This window comes from Ictalurus punctatus, chromosome 14 (assembly GCF_001660625.3).
Source record: "Ictalurus punctatus breed USDA103 chromosome 14, Coco_2.0, whole genome shotgun sequence".
In the NCBI taxonomy this organism is placed as follows: domain Eukaryota; kingdom Metazoa; phylum Chordata; class Actinopteri; order Siluriformes; family Ictaluridae; genus Ictalurus; species Ictalurus punctatus.
The window spans coordinates 3,050,086-3,074,925 of record NC_030429.2 but is presented as its reverse complement, the minus strand read 5'-3'; the positions used below and the strand labels follow the sequence as shown (position 1 = coordinate 3,074,925).

The window sequence follows — 24,840 nt, the reverse complement described above, 5'->3', positions numbered from 1 at the left end:
TTCAGAGTTTGCTTTGAAGGGTCTCCTGAAGGATTCGGAGCGGCTGAAAGTGAGAGTTTTAATCCAGTTTAGTATTGTCATTCTGTAGGGACATTTAGACGGAGAGCGGTCTGGATCAGGGTAACGCTGACGTGCAGCGCGTCTCGGCTTGGCCCGTGTTTTACATTTCAGTGAGCATAACTTTTAAGCTGTTTGTCAGTTCCAGTGTTATAAAGTGTGTGTGTGTGTGTGTGTGTGTGTGTGTCTGCACGTGCATGCAAAATATGGTTCTTCAGGAAGTAACTGAGGTCAGCTGACCTGCAGTGACACCAACTATCTAAAGGCAATTACACTAGAATTTGGCTTCAATGTTGTTGTTTTTTTACAGGTAGAATATACAGTCCCTTCCAAAAGTATTGGAACAGCAAGGCCAACTTTTATCACTGTGCGCTGAAGACCTTTGGTTCTGAGATCAAAAGACGAGTATGAGACGATGGATCAGAATTTCAGCTTTCATTTCCTCATGTTTATATCTTGATGTGTTAAACAACTTGGAATATCCAGGCAACCCAATTTTTAGGTGAGCAAAAGTATAGGAACAGGTTGTCTTAAAGTAAATAAAACAGTAAATAAGGCATTTGGTTGCATATCCCTAGCTCGCAATAGCTGCATCAAGCCGGTGACCCAGTGACATCATCAAACTGCTGCATTCTCCTTTTCTGCTGCTGTTCAAGGCTAGTACTGCAGCTTCTTTCAGTAGTTCTGGGGGGTCTCTCACTTCAGTCTCCTCTTCAGGAGGTGAAATGCTGCTCGACTGGGTGAAGGTCTGGTGATTGACTCGGCCAGTCTAAAACCTTCCAAAGTCCTTTGTTGTGTTTTGGGTCTTCGTCTTGCTGCATGATGAAGTTCCTCCCGATAAGACTGGATGCTTTTCTCTATAAACTGGAAGACAGATTGTTTCTGTAGAAATCTGAATTCATTCTGCTGCTACCATCATGAGTTACATCATCAATAAAGATCAGTGATCCTGTCCCCGAAGCAGACATGCAAGCCCAAGCCATGACACGACCTCCACCATGCTTGCAGATCCGTTCTTTCTTCACACTGTGCCCTTTCCATCTTGGTTCCAGAACTTTTGTGGATCATCTCTGAATTTCTTTGTGAATTCCAATCTGGCTTTCTGATTCTTACTGCTGATGAGGGGTTTGCATCTTGTGCTGTGGCCTCTATATTTCTGCTCTTGAAGTCTTCTTTGAATTAATGAATTTGGTACCTTCACCTCTGCCCTGTGGAGGTTGTTGGTGATGTCACTAACTGTAGTTTTGGGGTTTTTCTTCACAATTCTCACAATGTTTCTGTCATTAACTGCTGTTCCTTTCCTTGGCCGACCCAAGTCCAAACTGGACATTCCAAATTATTGTATTGGCTATGCCCAATGCTTGTACAATGACTCTGATAGAGTTTCCCTCAGCTACAAAATGGCTTGCTTTTCTTCCATAGACCGCTCTCTGGTCTTCATCTCGGTTTATCTATTTTTAACAACAAATACAGTCTTCACAGGCAAAACCAAGGGCTCAAACCAAGAGTAGACATTCAAAGCTAGTAATTCTTTGAACAACCAATTTAACAGGGCACACCTGGGCATCAAGAAACACCTATCAGTCACGTGTTCCAATATTTCTGATCACTTGAAAAAATGGGGTGCCAGGTTCTCAGTTGTTTAACACATCTAGAAGTAAATATGAGGAAATGAAGGCTGAAATTCTGATTTATTCAACTTTTAATCTCAAACACAAATGTCTTCAGACAATAGAGTCCCCTTGCTGTTCCAGTACTTTCGGAGGGGACTGTATGATTCACAGTTTGTTTGAAATGTTTTTGTCATTGCCTTCTGTGAAGACATTTTAATACAGAATTTATACAGAAATGTAGACGTACAGGTTTGTAGACCGTTACTCTCATATGTGCTTGTTGAACATCCCATTCCAGATTTATTCCCTCTTTGCTGTTATAATAACCTCCACTCTCCTGCGAAGGCTTTCCACTGGATTTTGGGGCATTGCTGTGAGGATTTGTGTTTATTCAACTACAAGAGCATTAGTGAGGTCAGGCTCTGATGTTGAGATGATGAGGAGGTTTGGGGTGCAGTCAGTGTTCGAGTTCATCCCAAAAGTGTTCATTGAGGTTGAGGTCAGGGCTCTGTGCAGGACACTCGAGTTCTTCTACTCCAAACTTAACACGCCAAGTCAATTTTAGAGCTCACTTTGTGCGCAGGGGCATCGTCATGCTGGAACAGGTTTGGGCCTCTTATGGCGCTTCTCCACGGTACGACTCAACTCTGCTCGTTTTTGGGGGCTTTCCACTGTGGATAGTACCTGGTACATTTTTTACCTCGACCTTGGTCGAGATTCCAAGCGAGCCGAGCCGATACTAAATGTGAGCCACGTGCTGAGGGAGTGAGGAATTCTCCTTAACGTGTGCTCCCGCCTGAAAAATTGTGTGTATAATTTCTGTAGTAAATTATGTATCATTTCATCTCATTACAGATAAAATTACAACAAAGGAATCTGTTTTAGATTTTTACATCTCGCTTGTTACCGATTTCCAGACAGTTGTTTATCAAAGTCACTCCTGTCGCGGCTGAACCTAACATAATCATATCGAGCACTACGAAGGTTCTAGACCACCGTTATTTTACATCCTTAATAGGGTCCGTTTTCAGTGAACAGTAAAGGCTTTTGGAATACGGCCGACCGTGTATTTGCACAGGGCTTCGATAATACCACGTTATTCCTGCGTGAAGGCGAGTGGAAGATGGCACCCACGTTGTGGCGGCACCAAACTGCAGTGGAAAAGCAAGCTGAGAAAAGTTCAATGAGCTGAGTCGAGTTGAGTCGAGCCATACCGTGCAGTGGAAAAGGGGCTGTAGTTCCAGTGAAGGGAAATTTTAAAGCCACAGCTTACAAAGACATCCTATTAAAGTCTGTGCTTCCACCTTGGTGGCAACAGTTTGGGGAACTACATACTGTGATGGTCATGTTTGGGCAAACTTTTGGCCATATAGTGTGGGATGGCTGATGTATTGGTCTACATGCGTGAAAATTGTGGAACTAGGTTGGCAACCACTAGTGGCCCAAGTCCACTCACTTGACTGGACTGTCCACTCAGGGAATTTGGATGGTATAGTTTGGGTCAGTACATATCAACAAGGGCAACAGCAGGGCCACCCCGCTGTGGAGTACTGAACAGATCAAGAAGTTGCAGGAGTTAGTTTATGCTGGTGAGGTGTACATTAACACCACTATATCTAATCACCTGAATGGGAAAACTAATGAAGAAGTGAGATAATGGATCAGTTGGGTAAAGAATGGGGACTGGGGAAAGATGAGAAAAGCTTGAAGAGTAAACCAAACACCCAGGCAGTTTGGTAAAAGCAGACTGCGAATTCAGAAGGTGTGTTGGGATGTGGCCACATGGGTTGCCTTTGAGAGGCATTAGACCAGGGGTGTCCAATTTGATCTGCAAAGGGCTTGTGTGGGTGCAGGGTTTCATTCCAATCAAGCAGGAGCCAGATCTGATTCCACCTGTTTAATCTGTTGATCTTGGCTTTCAATAGACTGCTTGGTTAGAATGAAAACCTGTACCCACACCGGCCCTTTCCAGATAAGATTGGACACCCCTGCATTAGACTATGGATTTAAGGAACCCTGTGAAGCTGGCAGATCTGATACTCGACAGGGTGAAGAATGTGCAGTGTCTGATCCCTCTGTCAGAACTACATCAAACATTCAACAGAACGTATACTTTAACGGACCCGATTGATGTTGCTGATGATGCGTGCTGTCCTGTAATTGCCTCTTCTTGAACCTATAACCACGGAAGCATGACACCGCCGCGGGATCAGAACGGGATCACTGAACGGGTGTCGACTTGTGGTACAGCTGTATACCACCTAGTTTGTCAGTGGAGTTATACTCGGGGTCTTCAGAGAATGCAGAATGGCACTATTTTCTAAATCAGTCAACCAGAGGGTGCTCACGGAGGTGGGGAACTGGACACCTATCACTGTAGGCTCATCGGTTTTAAGGCTGTTTTCACAAAAACTGGGTCATGTACTGCCCGCGTTCGCGTTACACTGAGCAACACACCTTCTGAATCGAGCACCGTTTACTGTAGAAATAAACTGAAATCTTCCAACTGCTTATGTACGTCTCGATCACGCCTCATCTGTATCTCTTCATCGTGCATTTGCTGTGCTGTGTGTGTGCGCGAGAGAGGGAGATTATGTGTTTCAGGAAGTGACAGAACATAGTTAATGTGTATTAGCTGTAAACCTTTTTTCTTATTTCCTACCCACATGGATATCTGAGCCTTTGCAGTAAACTAATCTCATCCCACTCGCCTCATTCCCCACATACACACACACACACACACACACACCACAGACACACAGTGCACACTGATCCATTTAGTCCTCCGTCAGTAATACTATAAAGAGCAAAGAATGCAATCCCTCAAGACTGAGACAAGCCTAAACTTCAGACCATTCCTCTTAATAATATGTCAGATAGAAGTGACTGTAATCGGGTGGTGATGTGCTACGGGTTTCTAACACACCCACCATCTGTTCTTTTACCAACCGCGGTCAGTTTTTTGTTCTCAGTAGTTTGATTGAACATTTGGACACTTTTGATGAAGCTTTATTTCAGTTCCTTATTAATGCGTGTGTGTGTGTGTGTGTGTGTGTTAGGGGCCACCTTCCAGGCCAGTGAAAGAGCTGACTGCTGATACTGCTGCATCTCCTGTTTTATAATCACAGCACAGAGCACAGGCTCCTCAGAGACACCAACAAAAGCCTTCTTTCAGAATAATCCCACTGATGATGCTCTTGACTTGCCGGTCAACGTGCTCACATGAGCTGGGTTTGTCCTGGCTTAAAATGGAGCACAAGTGGGAGATGGGGGCTTGCACCAGGTGCAGTGGTTGCTCATCCGTTGGGACAGATATGTATATATAATCAGCCATTCAACAAATGCCCTCATTTGCAGCTCCATACATTTGAAATTCTGTTCAAATGCTAATTACCAAAGATTGCTTTTTGACAGACATAAGCCTAAGCTCTGTTGATTACCTCACCTTTCCAAATGTTCGCTGCCTCAAGAGGCTTCTGTAGAGTTATTATACTGCATTCGACTTACCACGGAAGCGGAAAGCTGTGAATGACGTTGTTTTCATCATTAGTACAAAGTCCTCCTCAAAACAGTGAACTGTACAGTTAGTGTTACAGTTTTAACAAGCGAGTACGTTTGTGTGATGATTGATCTAAAGCTAATACTTGTGTATATACAGTATAACTCATTTAAAGATCAGGAACGCTGCTGTGTTTACTGTTCATGCTGGACATGTTGATTCGACGTCACTTGCTGAACTCTGAGTTGAGCAGACCATCCCAAGTTCCCGAGTAGGTGTGATAGAGTGATTTTTTATTTTATTTTTTCCCAAGTTGGAGTTCGTAAAATTTACAGCCGTTAGTCGAATACACCGTTATTGCACCTAGAGGTCAAATATGGAACTGCAATACCGGGAATCACGCTTCCTCGTACTAGCTCCGTGAACATTTCCAGTGGAGGAGGACAGGACAGTTGGTTGCCAGATTGGGCTAATTTTTTTTTTTTTTAAATGCACTGTGGTCATGTTAGCCTCTAGTATACTGTAAGTCAAGTGTGATAGCCTCTCGATTTAATTTTGGTTGACGCTGTGGTGTTGTTAATGCCATCCTGTTCCACCATAACCTGTGGTCACCTGCACTGAGCCTCACCTTCGGACCTTACACGGTTCACCTTGTTAATAACGTAAACTATGAATGTGTAGCACCAAACTGTATAGCTGACATGATGTATAGCTGAATTTCACCTGTTGCCGGTCATCTCATTTCGGTGTTTATTTTGCACTGTAACGATTTGAACTACGCATAGTATATGCGAATGTGTCGGTGGGGGTGTGGTCGTGCGTCAGCTGTGGGTGGACAGGAGGCGGGTCGAATCGGCAGGTAATGTGTGATTCTCACCTGTGTTGCATTAGCTCGAGTTTACTTGTTTGTGTGTGTTTGTGCTTTCGGTGTCTCCTGTAATGGGTGAGAGAGACAGACAGACAACCAGCACAAAGATGTGTGTGCATGCGTGTTGAATAATGCGAGCAATCAGAGTACACATTACAGCAGAAGCATGTGGGGAAAATATTTGCGCAGACGGAGATTGTTTTTAGATGTCCAATTGTGAACATACTTTGTCTAATGTACGTGGGCTTCGTGTTAACCGGACTGTTTATTTTATCGGACGTTTTGCATTTTTAACGGTCAAAAAGCGTTAAGTGGTCAAATTTACCGGCTAATGGAAAAAATATAGATAGATGGATAGATAAAAGTCTGAACGTTTGCTTTGCACCACCAGAGTCTGGGGGTTCGAATCCCACCTCCGTCCTGTGTGCATGTGGAGCTTGCATGTATTCCCCGTGCTTCAGGGGTTTCCTCCCCCAGTCAAAAGACATGCGCTGTAGGCTGATTGTCATTTCCAATTGTCCGTAGTGATCATGCTCTGCGATGGGTTGGCACACCTTCCAGGGTGTCCCCCACCTTGTGCCCAGAGTTGCCTTGAATAGGCTCCAGGCTCCCTGCGATCCTGGGTGTGGAAACGATGGATTTGCCTCCCATTTAATAAATTTTTCCCTTACCATAAAATCAAGTTTGTCAGATTTTCTCTTTCTACCCAAATGTTTCCTGAAAACCCAAATCTGTTCCACCATTTCCAGCTAGACTGAGAGTTCCTGAGAACAGAAAGTGACCCGTGTAATGCAGTGATGCAGCTCTATAGTCTAACAGCTCCATAGCTACTCCTTTGACTGTGTTGTATTTGGCAGTGGAAAAAGTGATGATTTGCTTCTCAGAGATGATAAAGTACCTCTAGCATTAGTCATCCTGAGCAAGCCTCTTATCTTCTCTGACTGTTATCTGACTTTCCATCCCCGTGGGGCCCCAGGGTAGAATAGGTCCCTAGCACCCCCTTAATGTTTGTAAAAGGTGATGAATGGGGCGACTCGTTGGTCGTAAGTTGCGACCTGTGTCCGTGGAAGAAGAGATCCTGGCATTTGAGGAATGTGGGCAATTGTGACTCCCCCAGATCCAACACAATGCTTTGGTTCTAATTTTATATGGTTCAAGTTCAAGTGACTGTCATTCAGCCATATACAGCTGGTACAGTACACAGTGAAACGCAACAACGTTTCTGGATCCGGATATAGGAGAGGCCTGATCCAATCAAGTGGCTAGTTGTGACGTGCCCTGGCATTTAAATCAGCCATAATTACATTTTTCCCTGAAGGCGGTGGCATAGGGTCAATCAAACAATTTGAGCTTTTAGCTCTTATTGCAAGATTATAACTTTCTTGTATCCTTGGTGCATATCTGCTGGAGTTCCGCGGCTCTGTGCGTCCCATTGTTGAGCTCCGAGGCGGGTGGGGAGCAAGAATGGTGAAATAAAACATAAAAATATGGCAAACAAACAAACTCTCAAATGATGGATACTAGAACAGAATTCGGATGATGACTTGGATGCTAGATGTGTACTTGTTCCAAAAAATGAAAACTTTAGATTCCCAATCATCTGACATGGCAGATTCTCAGAAAGGGATTGCAGGAACTGTCAAAGACGTGAAAACGAGGTCAGGCCAGATTCTGGTTGAATGTTCAAAGAAAGTTCATGTAGATAATCTAATGCATGCTAATACTTTGGCTGGTGTTCCTATGAAGGCATTTTTACACCCATACCTAAACTCTAGCAAAGGCATAATAAGATCGAGAGAACTACAAGACATGGATGAGCTTGAAAAAGCCTCAGAACTAGAACAACAAGGTGTTACAAGTGTAAAGAGGATTACAAAATGAAAAGGAGACTAAATGGAACTGGAACATATTTTATGACATTCAACAAATGTTGGGTCATAGCTCCGCTGGATGCGAGAACAATCGTGTCTGTTACGATTGCGGAGAAGACAGGCATGAAGAAACCTGTTTAAAACTATGCCGAATCGCCAAAATTGCTCCGGGGATCACCCGGCCTCAACAAAACACTGTTCTATATGGATTAAAGAAAAAGAAATTCAAAGAGTAAAATGTCAACAAAAAAAAAGTTAACAATGCAGAAGAACGCAAAGAGGTGCAAAAGCTCCCAGATGTTAAGTTTGAGAAATCCTTTGCATCTGTGACATTACCAACCAAACACGTGTGCCAGACCGACCTGACCTGGCTAACAAAAGACAAACCACAGTTAATCAGTAACAAAAACCTTCCTTCATCAAAAAAGAAAGCACAATGCTCTCAAACCTCTACTAGTCAAACACAAACCAGAGCTTGTGAAGAACCAAATCTGATGGGACATTCCCCAATATCAAAAGGAAAGAAGCTATAACAAAGCACAAAAGCACGGCAACAAAAGGCTTGTCAGGAGAACAGGCCATGGAAAGCGGAGTCCCTCTCCTAAGAGTAGAGATCCGGTGCTACCAACTTTTGACAAGTAACAGTATTATTCCCTGGAGTGGTCGAGGTGTCAAAGCAAACTTTGCAGAACTTCAGCGACTAGCCAGGTTAATTAACCCTCTTGCAATTTGTCTCTAAGACGCACACTTATCACCAAATAGTCAAATATCCCTAAAAAGGTTTGTGCGTTTTAATGCAAATTGACCAAACATACAACGTGCTCCAGGAGGAGTAAACGTCTTAGTTCATCGCAATGTAATTCAGTCAAGGCACAATAGGTCCTAATCTACAAGCAATAACTGTACGTTTAACCCTCCACAGGGCCATCACATTGTGTTCCATTTACTTACCTCCAGATACACCTTCAAGATCTAAACAATTTTGCTGATCAACTCCCAACCCCTTACATATTTGCAGGTGACATCAACGGTCACAGCACATTATGGGGAGGAATTCGCACAGATGGGAAGGGGAAAATACTTAAAGCCTTCATCAGTAACAATGAACTGTGTATCCTCAATGACCAAGATACTTACCTGCACCCGGGACATGGAACATATTCAAAAATTGATTTAACAAAATGCAAACCTGACCTCTTGCCTGATTTCTCATGGCGCACATGGGACAATCTCTGTGGAAGAGCTCATTTTCCCCTAATAGTTACAGCTACAAGATCAAATATCCAACATAATATTCCAAGATGGCATCTCAAGAAAGCCAACTGGTACATGTTCCAGACCCAATGATAGGCTGAAGGCTACATTCTGCCACTGAGGATGACCCCAAGCAGTGCAGCCTGGAGATTGATTAGTATCGTACTGTTTGAAGTACCATGAAATGGTTTTGTACCTCAATTCAACATGGACATTCTTGCTGTGGTAGTTGGGACTTCGGTCGTTGCTATGGCTTCAGGACTGCAATTACCACATGCGGTTTTACACTCAGGTCTCCTTTAGTGAACAGCGGACTAGTTCAACAAATAGACTTCATGTAAAACCATAATGAACTTTCCTTTACTTTTACACTATCCGTCGTTACCCAGATGAGGACGGGTTCCCTTCTGAGTCCGGTTCCTCTCGAGGTTTCTTCCTCATATCATCTTAGGGAGTTTTTCCTCGTCACCGTCTCCACCGGCTCGCCCAATAGGGATAAATTCACACGCTTAAAACACAGGATAGAGATTTATATATTTCTGTAAAGCTGCTTTGAGACAATGTCCGTTATTAAAAGCGCTATACAAATAAAATTGAATTGCATACAACACTACTACTCTTCCTTTACACCAGTATTCCAATCAGAAAGTTCCTATCTGTATGAAGCTAGACCTAAAGCGATCAATATGGCATACGTATTCCAGAACAGAGCTCCATCTTCACAGCCGAGGCCCGAGAGCTACTACTGGCACTGGAAGACACTGGGCAGGGTCGAGGACGAAACCTTTTAATCGCTTCAGACTCAGTCTTGCCTTCAAGCACTTGAATCCATGGAGACCGACCATCCCATAATTATCATAAACATTTTGACTAAAATACAACGATTATAGAAGAAGGATTTCAACATTATCCTCTGTTGGGTACATATTGGTCTGGCAGGAAATGAAAAAGCAGAAATAGCTGTAAAAGAGGCATTAAATTTTGAGATCTCTGAATGTCAGATACCGCCCTCTGACCTCAGGCCATTAATAAACTCGTATAGATCACCAAATCAGAATGGAGTGAGTGCAAGAGCAATAAATTATACAAAATAAACCCCAAGATCCAAAGAAATTACTTTCAAAATCTAGGCATGACCATGTAGTGTTTACCAGATGCTGACTGGGCCATTCAAGGCTAACACATGCAAGACTAACATGGAGAGAGTACTGACTGGTGAAGATCCTCCCATATATATATATATATATATATATATATATATATATATATATAATATATATATATATATATATATATATATATATATATATATATATATATATATATATATATATATATATATATATATATATATATATATATATACACACACCTTGCCAAACCCCAATGACCATCAAGCACATTTTACTGAACTGTAAACTTTTGGAACGATCAGACAACGCTTTCATTCAGAAATCTGTTCTCAGTAGTTTGATTGAACATTTGGACACTTGGAGCTTTATTTCAGATATTTTTTTTTTAAAGTACCATCTGAACAGATTTTATAGTTTGTAATCTTTGTATAATTTTTAAGTCTCTTATTTAATATTGTAAATATTTATTGATGAACCTTTTGTTTGCCATGTGAATAGCCTGTTTGCTCACATGGCTTTAAAACTAACCAATTAACGAACTAAATAAATCTGACTTTCCAAGAATTTCTGATTTGATTGTAGGAGATCTGAATACCGTGTGTTGCTCATGTGTTTCCAGGCCACTAAGCAGTTCCTGGAGGAGATCAATAAGTGGACAAGTCAGCATGGAGTCTCTCCCCTGACCTGGGATGTGGCCGTGAAGTTCCTCATGGCGCGAAAGTTTGATGTCCTTCGGGCCATAGAACTCTTCCACAGCTACAGGGTACGTTACCAGCTGTAACCTGAACGTTCGGTTTGTATTAATGCACTGCTTCTAATACGTTATTGTTTCTATAGTAGCAGCTCATACACAGGGACTGACACGGCAGACGCTCCACGCAGTCTAAGACCTAATAATAAAATGTAAAATTGTTGATAGAGTTTTTATTGGTCACAGATACAGTAGAGCACAGTGAAATTGTTTTCTTCGCATACCCCTGTCAGGAAGTTGAGGTCAGAGCGCAGGGTCAGCCATGATACAGCGCCCCTGGAGCAGAGAGGGTTAAGGGCCTTGCTCAAGGGCCCAACAGGGGCAACTTGGCAGTGCTGGGGCTTGAACCCACGACCTTCCGATCAGTAACCCAGAGCCTTAACCGCTAAGCCACCACTGATCCTGGTTTCTCAGTAAAATGACAGGCAGTGAATCTTGAGAGAGAAAGAAGGAGAAAGAGAGGGGAGATGCTGGTGAGGAACGACTGTTTATCACCGCTGTAACGTAAGTGAGAACAGGGACTAACTTGTCTTTCAAACGTTCCACATGTAATACTTTAAATCTTAATTGTAAACTGATAAAGTGTGCGATATGTTGTTTGGTCATAAATAAAACATTGTAATCGTCGGTAAATCACTGTGGTATAAGCAGAATAACACACAGAATGAACTTCCAACCTCAGTTCGGACCGCAGAATCTCTCACCATCTTCAAAAAACAGTTAAAGACCCACCTCTTCCGTCAACACCTAACCAACCCATAAAAACAACCAACCATTTACTCTGGCACTTACACCTCTACTCTGTGCTCTTTGCTTTTTCTGGAACTCAATTAACAGATCTTGTACAGTAGCACTACTTGAATTGTTCTCTGCTTGATATTTCGCTTTGCTTGTATTTTCTCGTTTGTAAGTCACTTTGGATAAAAGCTTCTGCTAAATGAATAAATTTACATGTAAACGCGCAACAGACCGTGCTGTTATATGAAAATAATGCACTTTGGGTGGGGTAGCATCACCATCGTGCGTTATTTTAGTATAACAGCACGATCGGTCTTGTGTTGTCGCTTATGTGTCTGACTGGAAGTATTACAGTACCTGAAAATGACTGACTGTTATTTCACTATTTTTAGGTTTATTCAACAGTTTAAAAATTGGCAATAATTCGAGACAGCATCAACAAACGGATCAAAATCTAATCCCCATCAACACATGCTTATGGTGACTGACTATTGATCATTTATGTACTCTACATGTAATTCAGTCCCCTCTGACAGTACTGGAACAGCAAGGCCAATTCTATCGTTTTCGCTATATATTAAAAACATTTGGGTTTGCGATCAAAAGATGAATGAGGAGATCTTTTCCTCCGATTTTTACATTTAGATGTGTTAAACAACTTGGCACCTGGCACCATTTGTTTTAATCCACCCATTTTTTTCAAGGAACACGTGACTGATAGGTGTTTCTTGATGCCCAGGTGTGCCCTGTTAAATTGGTTGTTCAAAGAATTACTAGCTTTGAATGTCTACTCTTGGTTTGAGCCCTTGGTTTTGCCTGTGAAGACTGTATTTGTTGTTAAAAATAGATAAACCGAGATGAAGACCAGAGAGCGGTCTATGGAAGAAAAGCAAGCCATTTTGTAGCTGAGGGAAACTCTATCAGAGTCATTGTACAAGCATTGGGCATAGCCAATACAATAATTTGGAATGTCCAGTTTGGACTTGGGTCGGCCAAGGAAAGGAACAGCAGTTAATGACAGAAACATTGTGAGAATTGTGAAGAAAAACCCCAAAACTACAGTTAGTGACATCACCAACAACCTCCACAGGGCAGAGGTGAAGGTACCAAATTCATTAATTCGAAGAAGACTTCAAGAGCAGAAATATAGAGGCCACAGCACAAGATGCAAACCCCTCATCAGCAGTAAGAATCAGAAAGCCAGATTGGAATTCACAAAGAAATTCAGAGATGATCCACAAAAGTTCTGGAACCAAGATGGAAAGGGCACAGTGTGGAGAAAGAACGGATCTGCAAGCATGGTGGAGGTCGTGTCATGGCTTGGGCTTGCATGTCTGCTTCGGGGACAGGATCACTGATCTTTATTGATGATGTAACTCATGATGGTAGCAGCAGAATGAATTCAGATTTCTACAGAAACAATCTGTCTTCCAGTTTATAGAGAAAAGCATCCAGTCTTATCGGGAGGAACTTCATCATGCAGCAAGACGAAGACCCAAAACACAACAAAGGACTTTGGAAGGTTTTAGACTGACCGAGTCAATCACCAGACCTTCACCCAGTCGAGCAGCATTTCACCTCCTGAAGAGGAGACTGAAGTGAGAGACCCCCCAGAACTACTGAAAGAAGCTGCAGTACTAGCCTTGAACAGCAGCAGAAAAGGAGAATGCAGCAGTTTGATGATGTCACTGGGCCTGCTTGATGCAAGCAAGAGTGTAAATATTAACAAACCAAATATTAAGTGTTATTTACTTTAAGACGATCAGACTCTGTTCCATTACTTTTGCTCACCTAAAAATTGGGTGGTCTGATACGAAAGTTGCCAGGTTCTAAGTTGTTTTAAAGGGGACCTCTTATGCAAAATTCACTTTTACATGGTGTTTGAACATAAAAGTGTGTTGGCAGCGCGTGTACACAACCACCTCACAATAGTAAAAACCTTGTGCATTCAACCGTTTGAACACGCGCTTTCCAGCCAATCAAAATCGAGTATTCAGACAGACCGCGGTATAACTGTGTATACGTAGGGAATGCTATGAACAGACACATGTAGCCGATTGCTCTTATAGGCAGTAAAATGAATTACTCAATCCTGGTAAGCAAGTTCGAAAGGAAGTACAACTACTTGTGTTAAAGTGAAACTAGATAGAGTCATGAAAAATGCAAATATTAAGCAGTTGATGAGATCTTTGCATAAAAATGGAAACATCGTGCAGTTGTTCCTGTTGGTGTAGGTGAAAGGCCGTGTGACCGTGCAGAATAACATTAAACCTGTAAGGGATGTAGAACGCCGCATCACCGATTTAGGACTAAAGCAAAAGCTTGAATTATTTCACACGGTTCCTGTTAAAGCTTTTTCAGATAGAGTGAGATTCGAGTACAGGATTTTACAGTTCATGTTTAAATCTGAATGCGTTTGAGCAGGACTCTAATCTGGTGTCTAATGGAGGGAAACAGTCCTGTTAGAATCGATCTGCTCATGCAGGCTGTTATACTAACTCCTTATGATTTATTCATAATGAAATGACCGAGCTGTTTATTTTATTTCCATGTAGCTCTGCTGAAGTGGAGGGTTTTGATGCAGGGGAAGAAAGTGCAAGTAAATCATAATCCAGTCAGTTTAATTCACTGAGGAGGACAGAACGGAAAGTTCGCATAGCTGTTCTTGCTGCTTTAAAAGCCATCAGTGTCCTTTACTAGCGGTCAGTATTGTTATTTATACAGTGTTCTGTGAAGCAAGTCAGGCCTACGTGAGCCTGAATCCTGGCCGTCGTCTCCCACACGAGAACCTGCATTTCAGACCACAGACTTTCAGACCATAAGAGCGTTATAATCATGATGTACGTCTATATTAAACGTTCGTTTCCTGATGATTTCCTTTTATCGTAATTTACATGATTATCACAATGTTCAAATGGCCACATCTTAACTTCTTGCTTCCTGTTTTCATTGCGTTTGACACCCTTCTCTGTTCTCACTTCTAGTTTGCTTACAAATGACATTTTTCTCGTAATGTCTCGGCTTCGGTGAAAAAACAAACTATGCTTCTCTCATAGCTAGCTAACAACTGCTAGGAAGTTACACAGAATGAAACTCATTTGCTGTTCTTTAGAGAAGTTGTTGTAGGCCTGTGTGAAATAAAAACATTCCCACCAGAATTACAGAAGGTTCAGTTACGCTGTTTTACTTCGTACTCTCATGCGCATGTTGATTAGATGCCAATCGTGTGTGCATTACCTGATGTGCTCATGGCACAGCTGCACGACATTACATAAAGCGATGCTCACACTCACAACAATCTTTCATTGAAAGAGCGCCTCCTAAGGATGGCGTGTGCTAATGCTGCGTTGGACAACACCTCGTAGCAAGGTGTTTCAAACCTCTGACAAATGCCAACAACTCTGAAATCCTATTCGTGAACTCAGGATAGTCTCTTCAACCTGTGGCTGCTCACAGCATGAACAGTAACCTTTAACTTACACACAGACACATTCGCTTGTTAAATCTAGAACACTGACTATACAGGTTCAAGTGGGAAAATATATATCGCTCATCACAGTGCGCTAGCTTGATGCTAAAATGCAGGCGTCCGTGTTTTGTTTTTTTTTTCCCCGCACTTTGTAGCTCAAACGCACAGAAGTCGAAAATGACATCATTCCGATCTGACTTGCCATTTCCGAGGTAAGTCGAATGGAGCACAAATCATCCAGTAATGCAGCTCAGCCAGTGTGTCATCTGCCATAAACACACACACACACACACACACAGACAGAGTAACTCCTCCTCCTGTTATACAGTGCCTTTTCTTTTATCCTAATTAAATTTTTCTAAATTCATACGTACAAATGAAGTAAATAATCTATAATCTATATATAAGATTGCAGCGAATCAGGCCAATTATACATTTTGAAGTCCCCATGTAGTCAAAATGGAAGTTTTGTGGCTTTTAGTCATGTGAACATGTCAGCCTTAAGGTTACAAATTTACACTCCCCCTCTACCACCGATACGGATCAGCAACTCTGATGACATCATTCTACACTTCAGCTTTTCTGTCCAATTAAACACTCTCCAGAAAGTGTCCCACCCCCCATGTTATTAAAAATCCATGGTGTCAAGTACAGCTGTGAGACGAGCTAAACACTATTGGCTATTTGAAAGGGGGAGGGGCCACTCAATAAGCCCCGTCCGGACTTCCTGGTTCAGTGGAAATTACGTTACCGAATCGAATAACGCTGCACGTTTCAAGGCACTTCACAGGAGCTTTAAGTTTATGAATCGAGGTTCACATTAGTGAGTTTCTTTATACGTAAATTTGCACAAACTTTTATTAGGGCATGATGTTTTACACCAAACTAACTGGATTTTCCCTCGAATGCCGCATTTCTTCAGTGAAAAGCTCCTGCGAAGGATTTACGAATAAATTAGTTTGTATCCAGCTTGATAAATGAGTGCGATCGTTTGACTTTATCTGCCTAAATGTAATCACAGGGATTACTTGCGTACTGGCAGCGCATACAAATATATCACTTAATCCAAATGCTTAAAAAATCTTAGCTTAAATAAGTGCATAATTACATTTGTAACCAAATTCTTCAATCAGCGTTCTTTTTCTGCAGGATTTTAGTTTTAAACTGGACCAAAATAAGAGGATTTAAAGAATAGCTACTGTTATGATGCTGCGACAGGACTGACACACTAATATGGATGGATGGATGGATGGGTGTGCGTGTGTATATATTATATACAAATACAAAACTACACTTCCTGTGTCTTCCAAGCAGCTTTTGTCCTGCATGCACTTATTTTGTATAATTTCTAGTAGAAAATGTGATGGCGTTGTAGAAAGCTATGGGTGATCAGATCTGAGCAGATGGCTGCAGGTCGCGTGGGCTGGAAGTCTCCACTGGAAAGGGAAATAAAGTAAAAGACTCAGTAGTGTCAGTTTTCTTTAGTCCTTCTGTGCTTTAGATTTCTAGAACTTGAGTTTGTATGTGTTTGTTTTAAATGAGTCATTTCTAAGTATTCGCTCTGAGTCTTGAGTGTTAAAGAGTGGGTTTTTCCTTTCATAAAAAAAGGTGTGTCCTTTCAATTATCACAGGATTTTTGCTCAGCAGGATTTCAAATGTGACAAATACCCTATAAATCTCAGGTAAACCATAAAGAGTGTGATTCCAGTTGGAGCAAAATGTATTCGCAGTATGTTTGATTACATGATTACATGCTGACAGCTTGTCTAAATGTGCGAATCTAGTTTAATATAAACTGAAATGAAGGCAATCTGAACGCTAATTTATCTGTGAAACTCTTTTTCTTTGTGGCAGGAGACGCGTCTGAGGGAGGGCATCGTCAAGCTACAGCCCCATGAAGAGCCACTGCGCTCCGAGCTCCTTAGCGGCAAGTTTACTATCTTGGTGAGTATCTCTCCAGTGAACACGTGCAGGATCCGCCGTTACACACCCTGCAAGATTTTACTTTGTTTTGCTGAATCCACAGGTTTTTTTTTTCTCACCAAGCTAACAAAACTTTTTAACTCTTCAGGTCATTGGGTTCATTATTAGAAAGAGTGTAAATCTTCCTGGGTCTACAGATGAAACTTATGTCCTAGGGTTAAGTCTGTGTGACCGTGATGAGAACCGCTAGAATTTATACACCGATCAGCCATAACATTAAAACCTCTGACAGGTGACGTTACAGTGGCACCTGTTAACAGTCTCGAAGTTGACGTGTTGGAAGCGGTAGAAATGGTCAAGTGTAAAGATCTGAGAGACTTTGACAAGGGCCACATTGTGATGGCTAGACACTGGGTCCGAGCATCTCGGAACAGCAGGTCTTGTGGGGTGTTCCCGGGATGCAGTGGTTAGTACCTACCAAAAGAGCTCCAAAGACGGACAACCGGTGAACCAGCGACAGGTCGTTGATGCATGTGGGGAGTGAAGGCGACTTTTAAATCAAATCTGTGTGTATATATATATATATATATATATATATATATATATATATATATATATATATATATATATATATATATATATATATATATATATATATATATATATTATATAATATAAATAAATAAAGACTGGACTAAACAGGAACCAATCATAACATACAAATGGTGGGTTTTCTTTGGTTGTTTTGTTAAATGCCCCCCACCTTTAAAAACTCCTGTTGATGATCCACTGCAAAAATCTTGGCACGTGAAAATACCTTGAATAAAGTTTTCTATTTCTCATTATAAAATTATTATAGAACAAATATTAGACCGTTAACCCTGTTTCTAGACATACCAATTTCAGGCTTAAAAATCTTTCAATTTTTCTTTTTTTCTGTTGGTTTTTTTTTTTAGTTTTGCGCCTTTCGAGAAATAAACGTAAAACGATCTGCCAATAGAAGACTAATTTAAGCTTGAAAGGAATCAAAAAATGTCTAGAAATAGGCTTCATAATCTTACATTTGTTTCAAAGCATTCTAATACTGAGAAATGTTTGTGGAATTTTCCTATATTCAATACATTTTTCATATTCATGAAATAAAAATGGCAGAATTGTTTTCTATATACTAAACAAAAGCACAGAGCCGAACACTTTCCCTCAGCAGTAACAGCAGAAACCATTCAAGGCTTTTTAATGTAGCGGAAGTTGTGTCTCAGCTCATTTACGCTCTGAACCATCCTGTCAGTTAGAGCAGAGATCAGATTTCAATGGGAGAGATCTTCATGTCTAAGAGGAGTGTTTGGACATCAACTATGAAGTGAGTTTTTATTTATTTATTTATTTAAATAATAAGTTTTTTAGGATCTTATGACCAAACAAGCGGTTATTCAGCATGACTTTGTAATCAAGACTATTCTGTTTGGAAACTCCTTCATTTGCTGATATCGAATCGATTCCTGTAGCTCTTAAGTGGATCGTTTGAACGGCAAACCACAAACACGATTACTCAGTGACTGCAGGATGTAAAGCGCAGGTCGAGCTGAGGTAGGAAACTTCACCGCTGCCTGTGAGTCATGAGGATGCTTGTCAGGTCGATCAGCATGTTCACAGGAAGTACTGGAACCGTCTGACTGTTGTTCGGGCGTGTCGGGGAGGAAAGTGAGGCCCTGTTCAGGCTGAATATTAACATCGATCGCAAGCTCTTCATGTCTTGAAAGAGTCTTGTGGTGACCTGTGAGAGCATTTTGTCAGTAGCGGGGTTGCCAAAAGCAGCTTCACGTCAGACGACACTCTATTAATGATATTTTTGCCTCCATTTTGTAATTAAACTGTCGGACGCTCAGATTGGCTGATTTGAAAGCTTTAATAGCAGACTCTTGTGCACGTTGTGCGTTAATCTCACGATTCCGTCCGACAGTCTGACGTTTCCTTTCACAGTCTGACGTCACAGTCTGAGATTTCTCTCTGTCTCTCTTGCTGGCTCGCTGTCTCTCTTTCACTCTCAGTGACTCTCTCTCTCTCTCTCTCTCTCTCTCTCTCTCTCTCTCTCTCTCTCTCTCTCTGTCTCTCTCTCTCCTTCCTCCTTTCTCCTGGATTGATCGATCAGAGTGCTCTGTTCCTTTCTTCCTGTCCTACATCCTGCCAGCAATATTTATAGCCCTTTATCCCCACTGTCTGAGTTCTTACTTTAGCTGTCTGTCTGTGTTTCCCAAATTTGGACAAATGACAGTGGATCCATAGCCAAATGATTTTTTTTCTTGTCTGTGTGTCAGCATAACATTAGTTCATATTCCAGTCGTTGTGGAAAGGATGAGCTTAAAATGACTGTTTATAATATATAAGCACTATTTATATATATATATATAAAATGTAGTTGAGATGAAGGTGCAGATATTTTATTTGGGTAAGAGGCTGTGACATGAATGTATTCAGTAGTAGAATTATTTTCAGGATTGGTACAATGTGTTCATTTTGGACAGTGTTTGAGGACATAACCACTAACTTGCTTGGTCCTTTATTGCCTTCGTCTGTTCTGCCTCCCTGTGGAGGTATCAAGAACATCGCTTGTGTTACATGATGTCATTTTCTATGATGTCATTTATTATTCAGTTGCAGGAACAAGGCTTAAAAAAACTACATACGGCGTGTGGATATCCATTAGCACATCCAGAAATCTCACACATTGAGAGACACCTCTCATACCTCATTACTTGTTGCATGTAGAGTTTAGGAATGTGAGTGTGTGTGTGTGTGTGTGTGTGTGTGTGTGTGTGTGTGTGTGTGTGTGTGTGTGTGTGTGTGTGATCCAAATTGAAACTCTTAATGTCTACATCTTTAGGGAGTAAGAGACCCCACGGGTGCCTCCATTGCTCTGTACACAGCAAAGCTGCACCACCCGAATAAAACGGGCAACCATGTGGTGCTCCAGGCTCTGTTTTACCTGCTGGACAAAGCGGTCGAGAGGTCAGTGCCAACTGTTTTATATTCATACATAACCATCATGTACAAGTAAAAAAAAAAAAGAGAGAGCTGTGTTTAGATTGTAGGATTGACATTACTATATATTTAGGAATATACATTTATTATGGCTCAGTATATTCACCTGTATGAATGCCAGCTACCGCTTAAAGCACACACATGCACACGCACGCACGCACACACGCACGCACACGCGAGCTTCCAGTTGTAAGCGTTTAGTCTCTTGTTGCAGTTTCGAGACACAGAGGAACGGACTGGTCTTCATCTACGACATGGCCGGCTCCAACTACACCAACTTCGAGCTGGACCTGAGTAAGAAGATCCTCAACCTGCTCAAGGTTACTTCCATTTTTCATCAACTTTTAGACACACACAGCAGGACTGATTGTGGGTGACTACACAATTGAGTATTTAATATTCATTTGTAAGGGAAATGGCAGTAACAAGCTCCAGGCAATGCTGGCTGCTTGTAGGTTTATTTAGAAGCAGATTAAAAGCGTCATCACTTTGTCATTCGTATTCATTTCTTCATCTCCGTGGTCAAAATTAAAATAAAAGTGATGGTACATTTTGAATACTTGGCATTGAATTATGTACTGTTAAAGAACCACCAGATTATTATTTGATAGGATTAAACTCTACACTCCATGAAACATGTTGAGTATAGATGTCGGGTGTTATCTGAGGGTGTAGTTTCTCTGCCCGTCTCCGTATGTGTAGGGTGCGTTTCCTGCTCGGCTGAAGAAAGTGTTCATAGTCGGCGCTCCCGTCTGGTTCCGAGTGCCCTACAACCTGCTGAGCCTGCTGCTGAAGGAGAAGCTCAGAGAACGGGTACGTACACGTCCAGCCTCCAAACGCACAGCTCGCTCAGAGGTGGACAAACCATGAATTCATTAACTAGTCCACTGGAGAAGAGGCACAGCACCAGTGTCTCATGCTATGCTTGCCAAGAGGGTCAATTAACTAAGCTAAAAAGCAGCGCACCGTGTCCTTATCATTTTTCTGCTGATGAAGCATGGCATATTTGCGCCCTCGACAAAAAAGCAGAAGGTCTTTACGTACGTAAAGACGATATTTGAGTCTGCTGTATTTAAACATTGCTCAGTTTTGTCGCGGGTTTTTCCTCCCAGTCCCTTCATATTCTAGATCCTGGAATTTCTGCATCATTATTTGACCACTATACACACACGTCTGACTGCCATAGACACGCTGATCACTATACACACACGTCTGACTGCCATAGACACGCTCACCACTATACACACACGTCTGACTGCCGTAGACACGCTCACCACTATACACACACGTCTGACTGCCATAGACACGCTGATCACTATACACACACGTCTGACTGCCATAGACACGCTGACCACTATACACACACGTCTGACTGCCGTAGACACGCTCACCACTATACACACACGTCTGACTGCCATAGACACGCTCACCACTATACACACACGCCTGACTGCCATAGACACGCTCACCACTATACACACACGTCTGACTGCCATAGACACGCTGACCACTATACACACACGTCTGACTGCCGTAGACACGCTGACCACTATACACACACGTCTGACTGCCATAGACACGCTCACCACTATACACACACGTCTGACTGCCATAGACACGCTCACCACTATACACACACGTCTGACTGCCATAGACACGCTGACCACTATACACACACGTCTGACTGCCATAGACACGCTGACCACTATACACACACGTCTGACTGCCGTAGACACGCTGACCACTATACACACACGTCTGACTGCCATAGACACGCTGACCACTATACACACACGTCTGACTGCCATAGACACGCTGACCACTATACACACACGTCTGACTGCCATAGACACGCTGACCACTATACACACACGTCTGACTGCCGTAGACACGCTCACCACTATACACACACGTCTGACTGCCATAGACACGCTCACCACTATACACACACGTCTGACTGCCATAGACACGCTGACCACTATACACACACGTCTGACTGCCATAGACACGCTCACCACTATACACACACGTCTGACTGCCATAGACACGCTGATCACTATACACACACGTCTGACTGCCATAGACACGCTGACCACTATACACACACGTCTGACTGCCGTAGACACGCTCACCACTATACACACACGTCTGACTGCCGTAGACACGCTCACCACTATACACACACGTCTGACTGCCGTAGACACGCTCACCACTATACACACACGTCTGACTGCCGTAGACACGCTGACCAGTATACACACACGTCTGACTGCCGTAGACACGCTGACCACTATACACACACGTCTGACTGCCGTAGACACGCTGACCACTATACACACACGTCTGACTGCCGTAGACACGCTGACCACTATACACACACGTCTGACTGCCGTAGACACGCTGACCACTATACACACACGTCTGACTGCCGTAGACACGCTCACCACTATACACACACGCCTGACTGCCGTAGACACGCTCACCACTATACACACACGTCTGACTGCCGTAGACACGCTCACCACTATACACACACGCCTGACTGCCGTAGACACGCTCACCACTATACACACACGCCTGACTGCCGTAGACACGCTGACCACTATACACACACATCTGACTGCCGTAGACACGCTGACCACTATACACACACGTCTGACTGCCGTAGACACGCTCACCACTATACACACACGTCTGACTGCCGTAGACACGCTCACCACTATACACACACGTCTGACTGCCGTAGACACGCTCACCACTATACACACACGCCTGACTGCCGTAGACACGCTCACCACTATACACACACGTCTGACTGCCGTAGACACGCTCACCACTATACACACACGCCTGACTGCCGTAGACACGCTCACCACTATACACACACGCCTGACTGCCGTAGACACGCTCACCACTATACACACACGCCTGACTGCCGTAGACACGCTCACCACTATACACACACGCCTGACTGCCGTAGACACGCTCACCACTATACACACACGTCTGACTGCCGTAGACACGCTCACCACTATACACACACGTCTGACTGCCGTAGACACGCTCACCACTATACACACACGTCTGACTGCCGTAGACACGCTCACCACTATACACACACGCCTGACTGCCGTAGACACGCTCACCACTATACACACACGCCTGACTGCCGTAGACACGCTCACCACTATACACACACGCCTGACTGCCGTAGACACGCTGACCACTATACACACACGTCTGACTGCCGTAGACACGCTGATCACTATACACACACGTCTGACTGCCGTAGACACGCTCACCACTATACACACACGTCTGACTGCCGTAGACACGCTCACCACTATACACACACGTCTGACTGCCGTAGACACGCTCACCACTATACACACACGTCTGACTGCCGTAGACACGCTCACCACTATACACACACTTATGACTGCCGTAGACACGCTCACCACTATAGAAAGAATTGATTACTATTTGCACAGATTACTACTATAGATACTATGGACACGTATGACTACTATACTATAGATACATTTGAGGACTATAGGAACAATTACTATAGTCACATCACTATCATAAACGCATATGACAACCATAGACAACTTTTATTACTATAGACCCTCTGTACTGAAAGAAAATAATATAAACGTCACACATCCATTTGAAATAATGTTATTTTTATCAATCAAATTCAAATTATATCGGTCACACACACAATACACAGTATTTTTCTTTCTCGGGTTGTTGTACGAGTGAAGTAAAAAAAAAATGTATAAAGTGTTCAGCTTTTTCCTGCTCAGTTTCCTTGATAACACAAGTGCAGCTTGTTTTTCAGTTGCAGCTTTTTAATTGTGTTTGTTATCCGATTGCAGGTCCAGATGGTGAAGATGACCGATCTACGGCAGCACCTTCCCAGAAACTGCCTGCCCGAGCACCTGGGTGGCTGCTTGCCTCTGGACGTCCATGGCTGGAACCAGCAGCTGCTAGCCGAGCAGAACGGCCGCGTGGATCCTGTTGACGAGCTGCTGGGCATCCCACTGGCAACCTCAGCGGTACACACACCAGGCCCAGACGCTATGCGACTCCCCGAGTTCACAGCTCACCTTGCTCGGGCGCAGCGGAGCGGAATTTACCACGAGTATGAAGAGCTTCGTAAAGAGCCGCCGTCCGGAACCTTCCACTGTGCACTGTGAGTGTAGAGCTAATATGGGTTTAATCAATATGGCCAGTCAATATCAAACATGGCACATCGTATATTTTTTTTTTTTACAACGTGTGGAATAATTAAGTATTTCTAAATAATTAAATAAAGGAATCGATCCGGTTATTAGTAGCGTATAGGAGTTATGTATAAAATGTTTAGCATGTGTAATGTGCAGTCTCTGTGGCGGTCTTAGACGGTCCCTCATCTGCCCTAAATGATCTCAGTGACACACTGACACTACCTAGTTACTTAGCTACCTAGTTACACACTACTAAACCATTAACTGCTAGTTATGGCAAAGAATAACCCTCATGTGGTGCATGGGAGGTATGAAACTCATTTACTTCTACACACTCTCGCTGATTTATTACTCTTATTTTATTGTACCTTATTTGTCTTGTATGTCTTTAAT

General features: G+C 42.7%; 1 protein-coding gene across 1 annotated transcript in view; it reads left to right on the top strand.

Moving 5' to 3' along the window:
- The window catches only part of ptpn9a (protein tyrosine phosphatase non-receptor type 9a), a 37,589-nt gene that overhangs the window by 3,247 nt on the left and 9,502 nt on the right, over positions 1-24,840 (top strand). The window contains exons 2-7 of the mRNA XM_017485911.3: positions 10,915-11,058; positions 17,108-17,197; positions 20,058-20,182; positions 20,430-20,535; positions 20,918-21,028; positions 24,097-24,413. Of these exons, the coding sequence (XP_017341400.1) occupies positions 10,915-11,058; positions 17,108-17,197; positions 20,058-20,182; positions 20,430-20,535; positions 20,918-21,028; positions 24,097-24,413 (893 nt within the window). The remainder of the gene's footprint in view (positions 1-10,914; positions 11,059-17,107; positions 17,198-20,057; positions 20,183-20,429; positions 20,536-20,917; positions 21,029-24,096; positions 24,414-24,840) is intronic.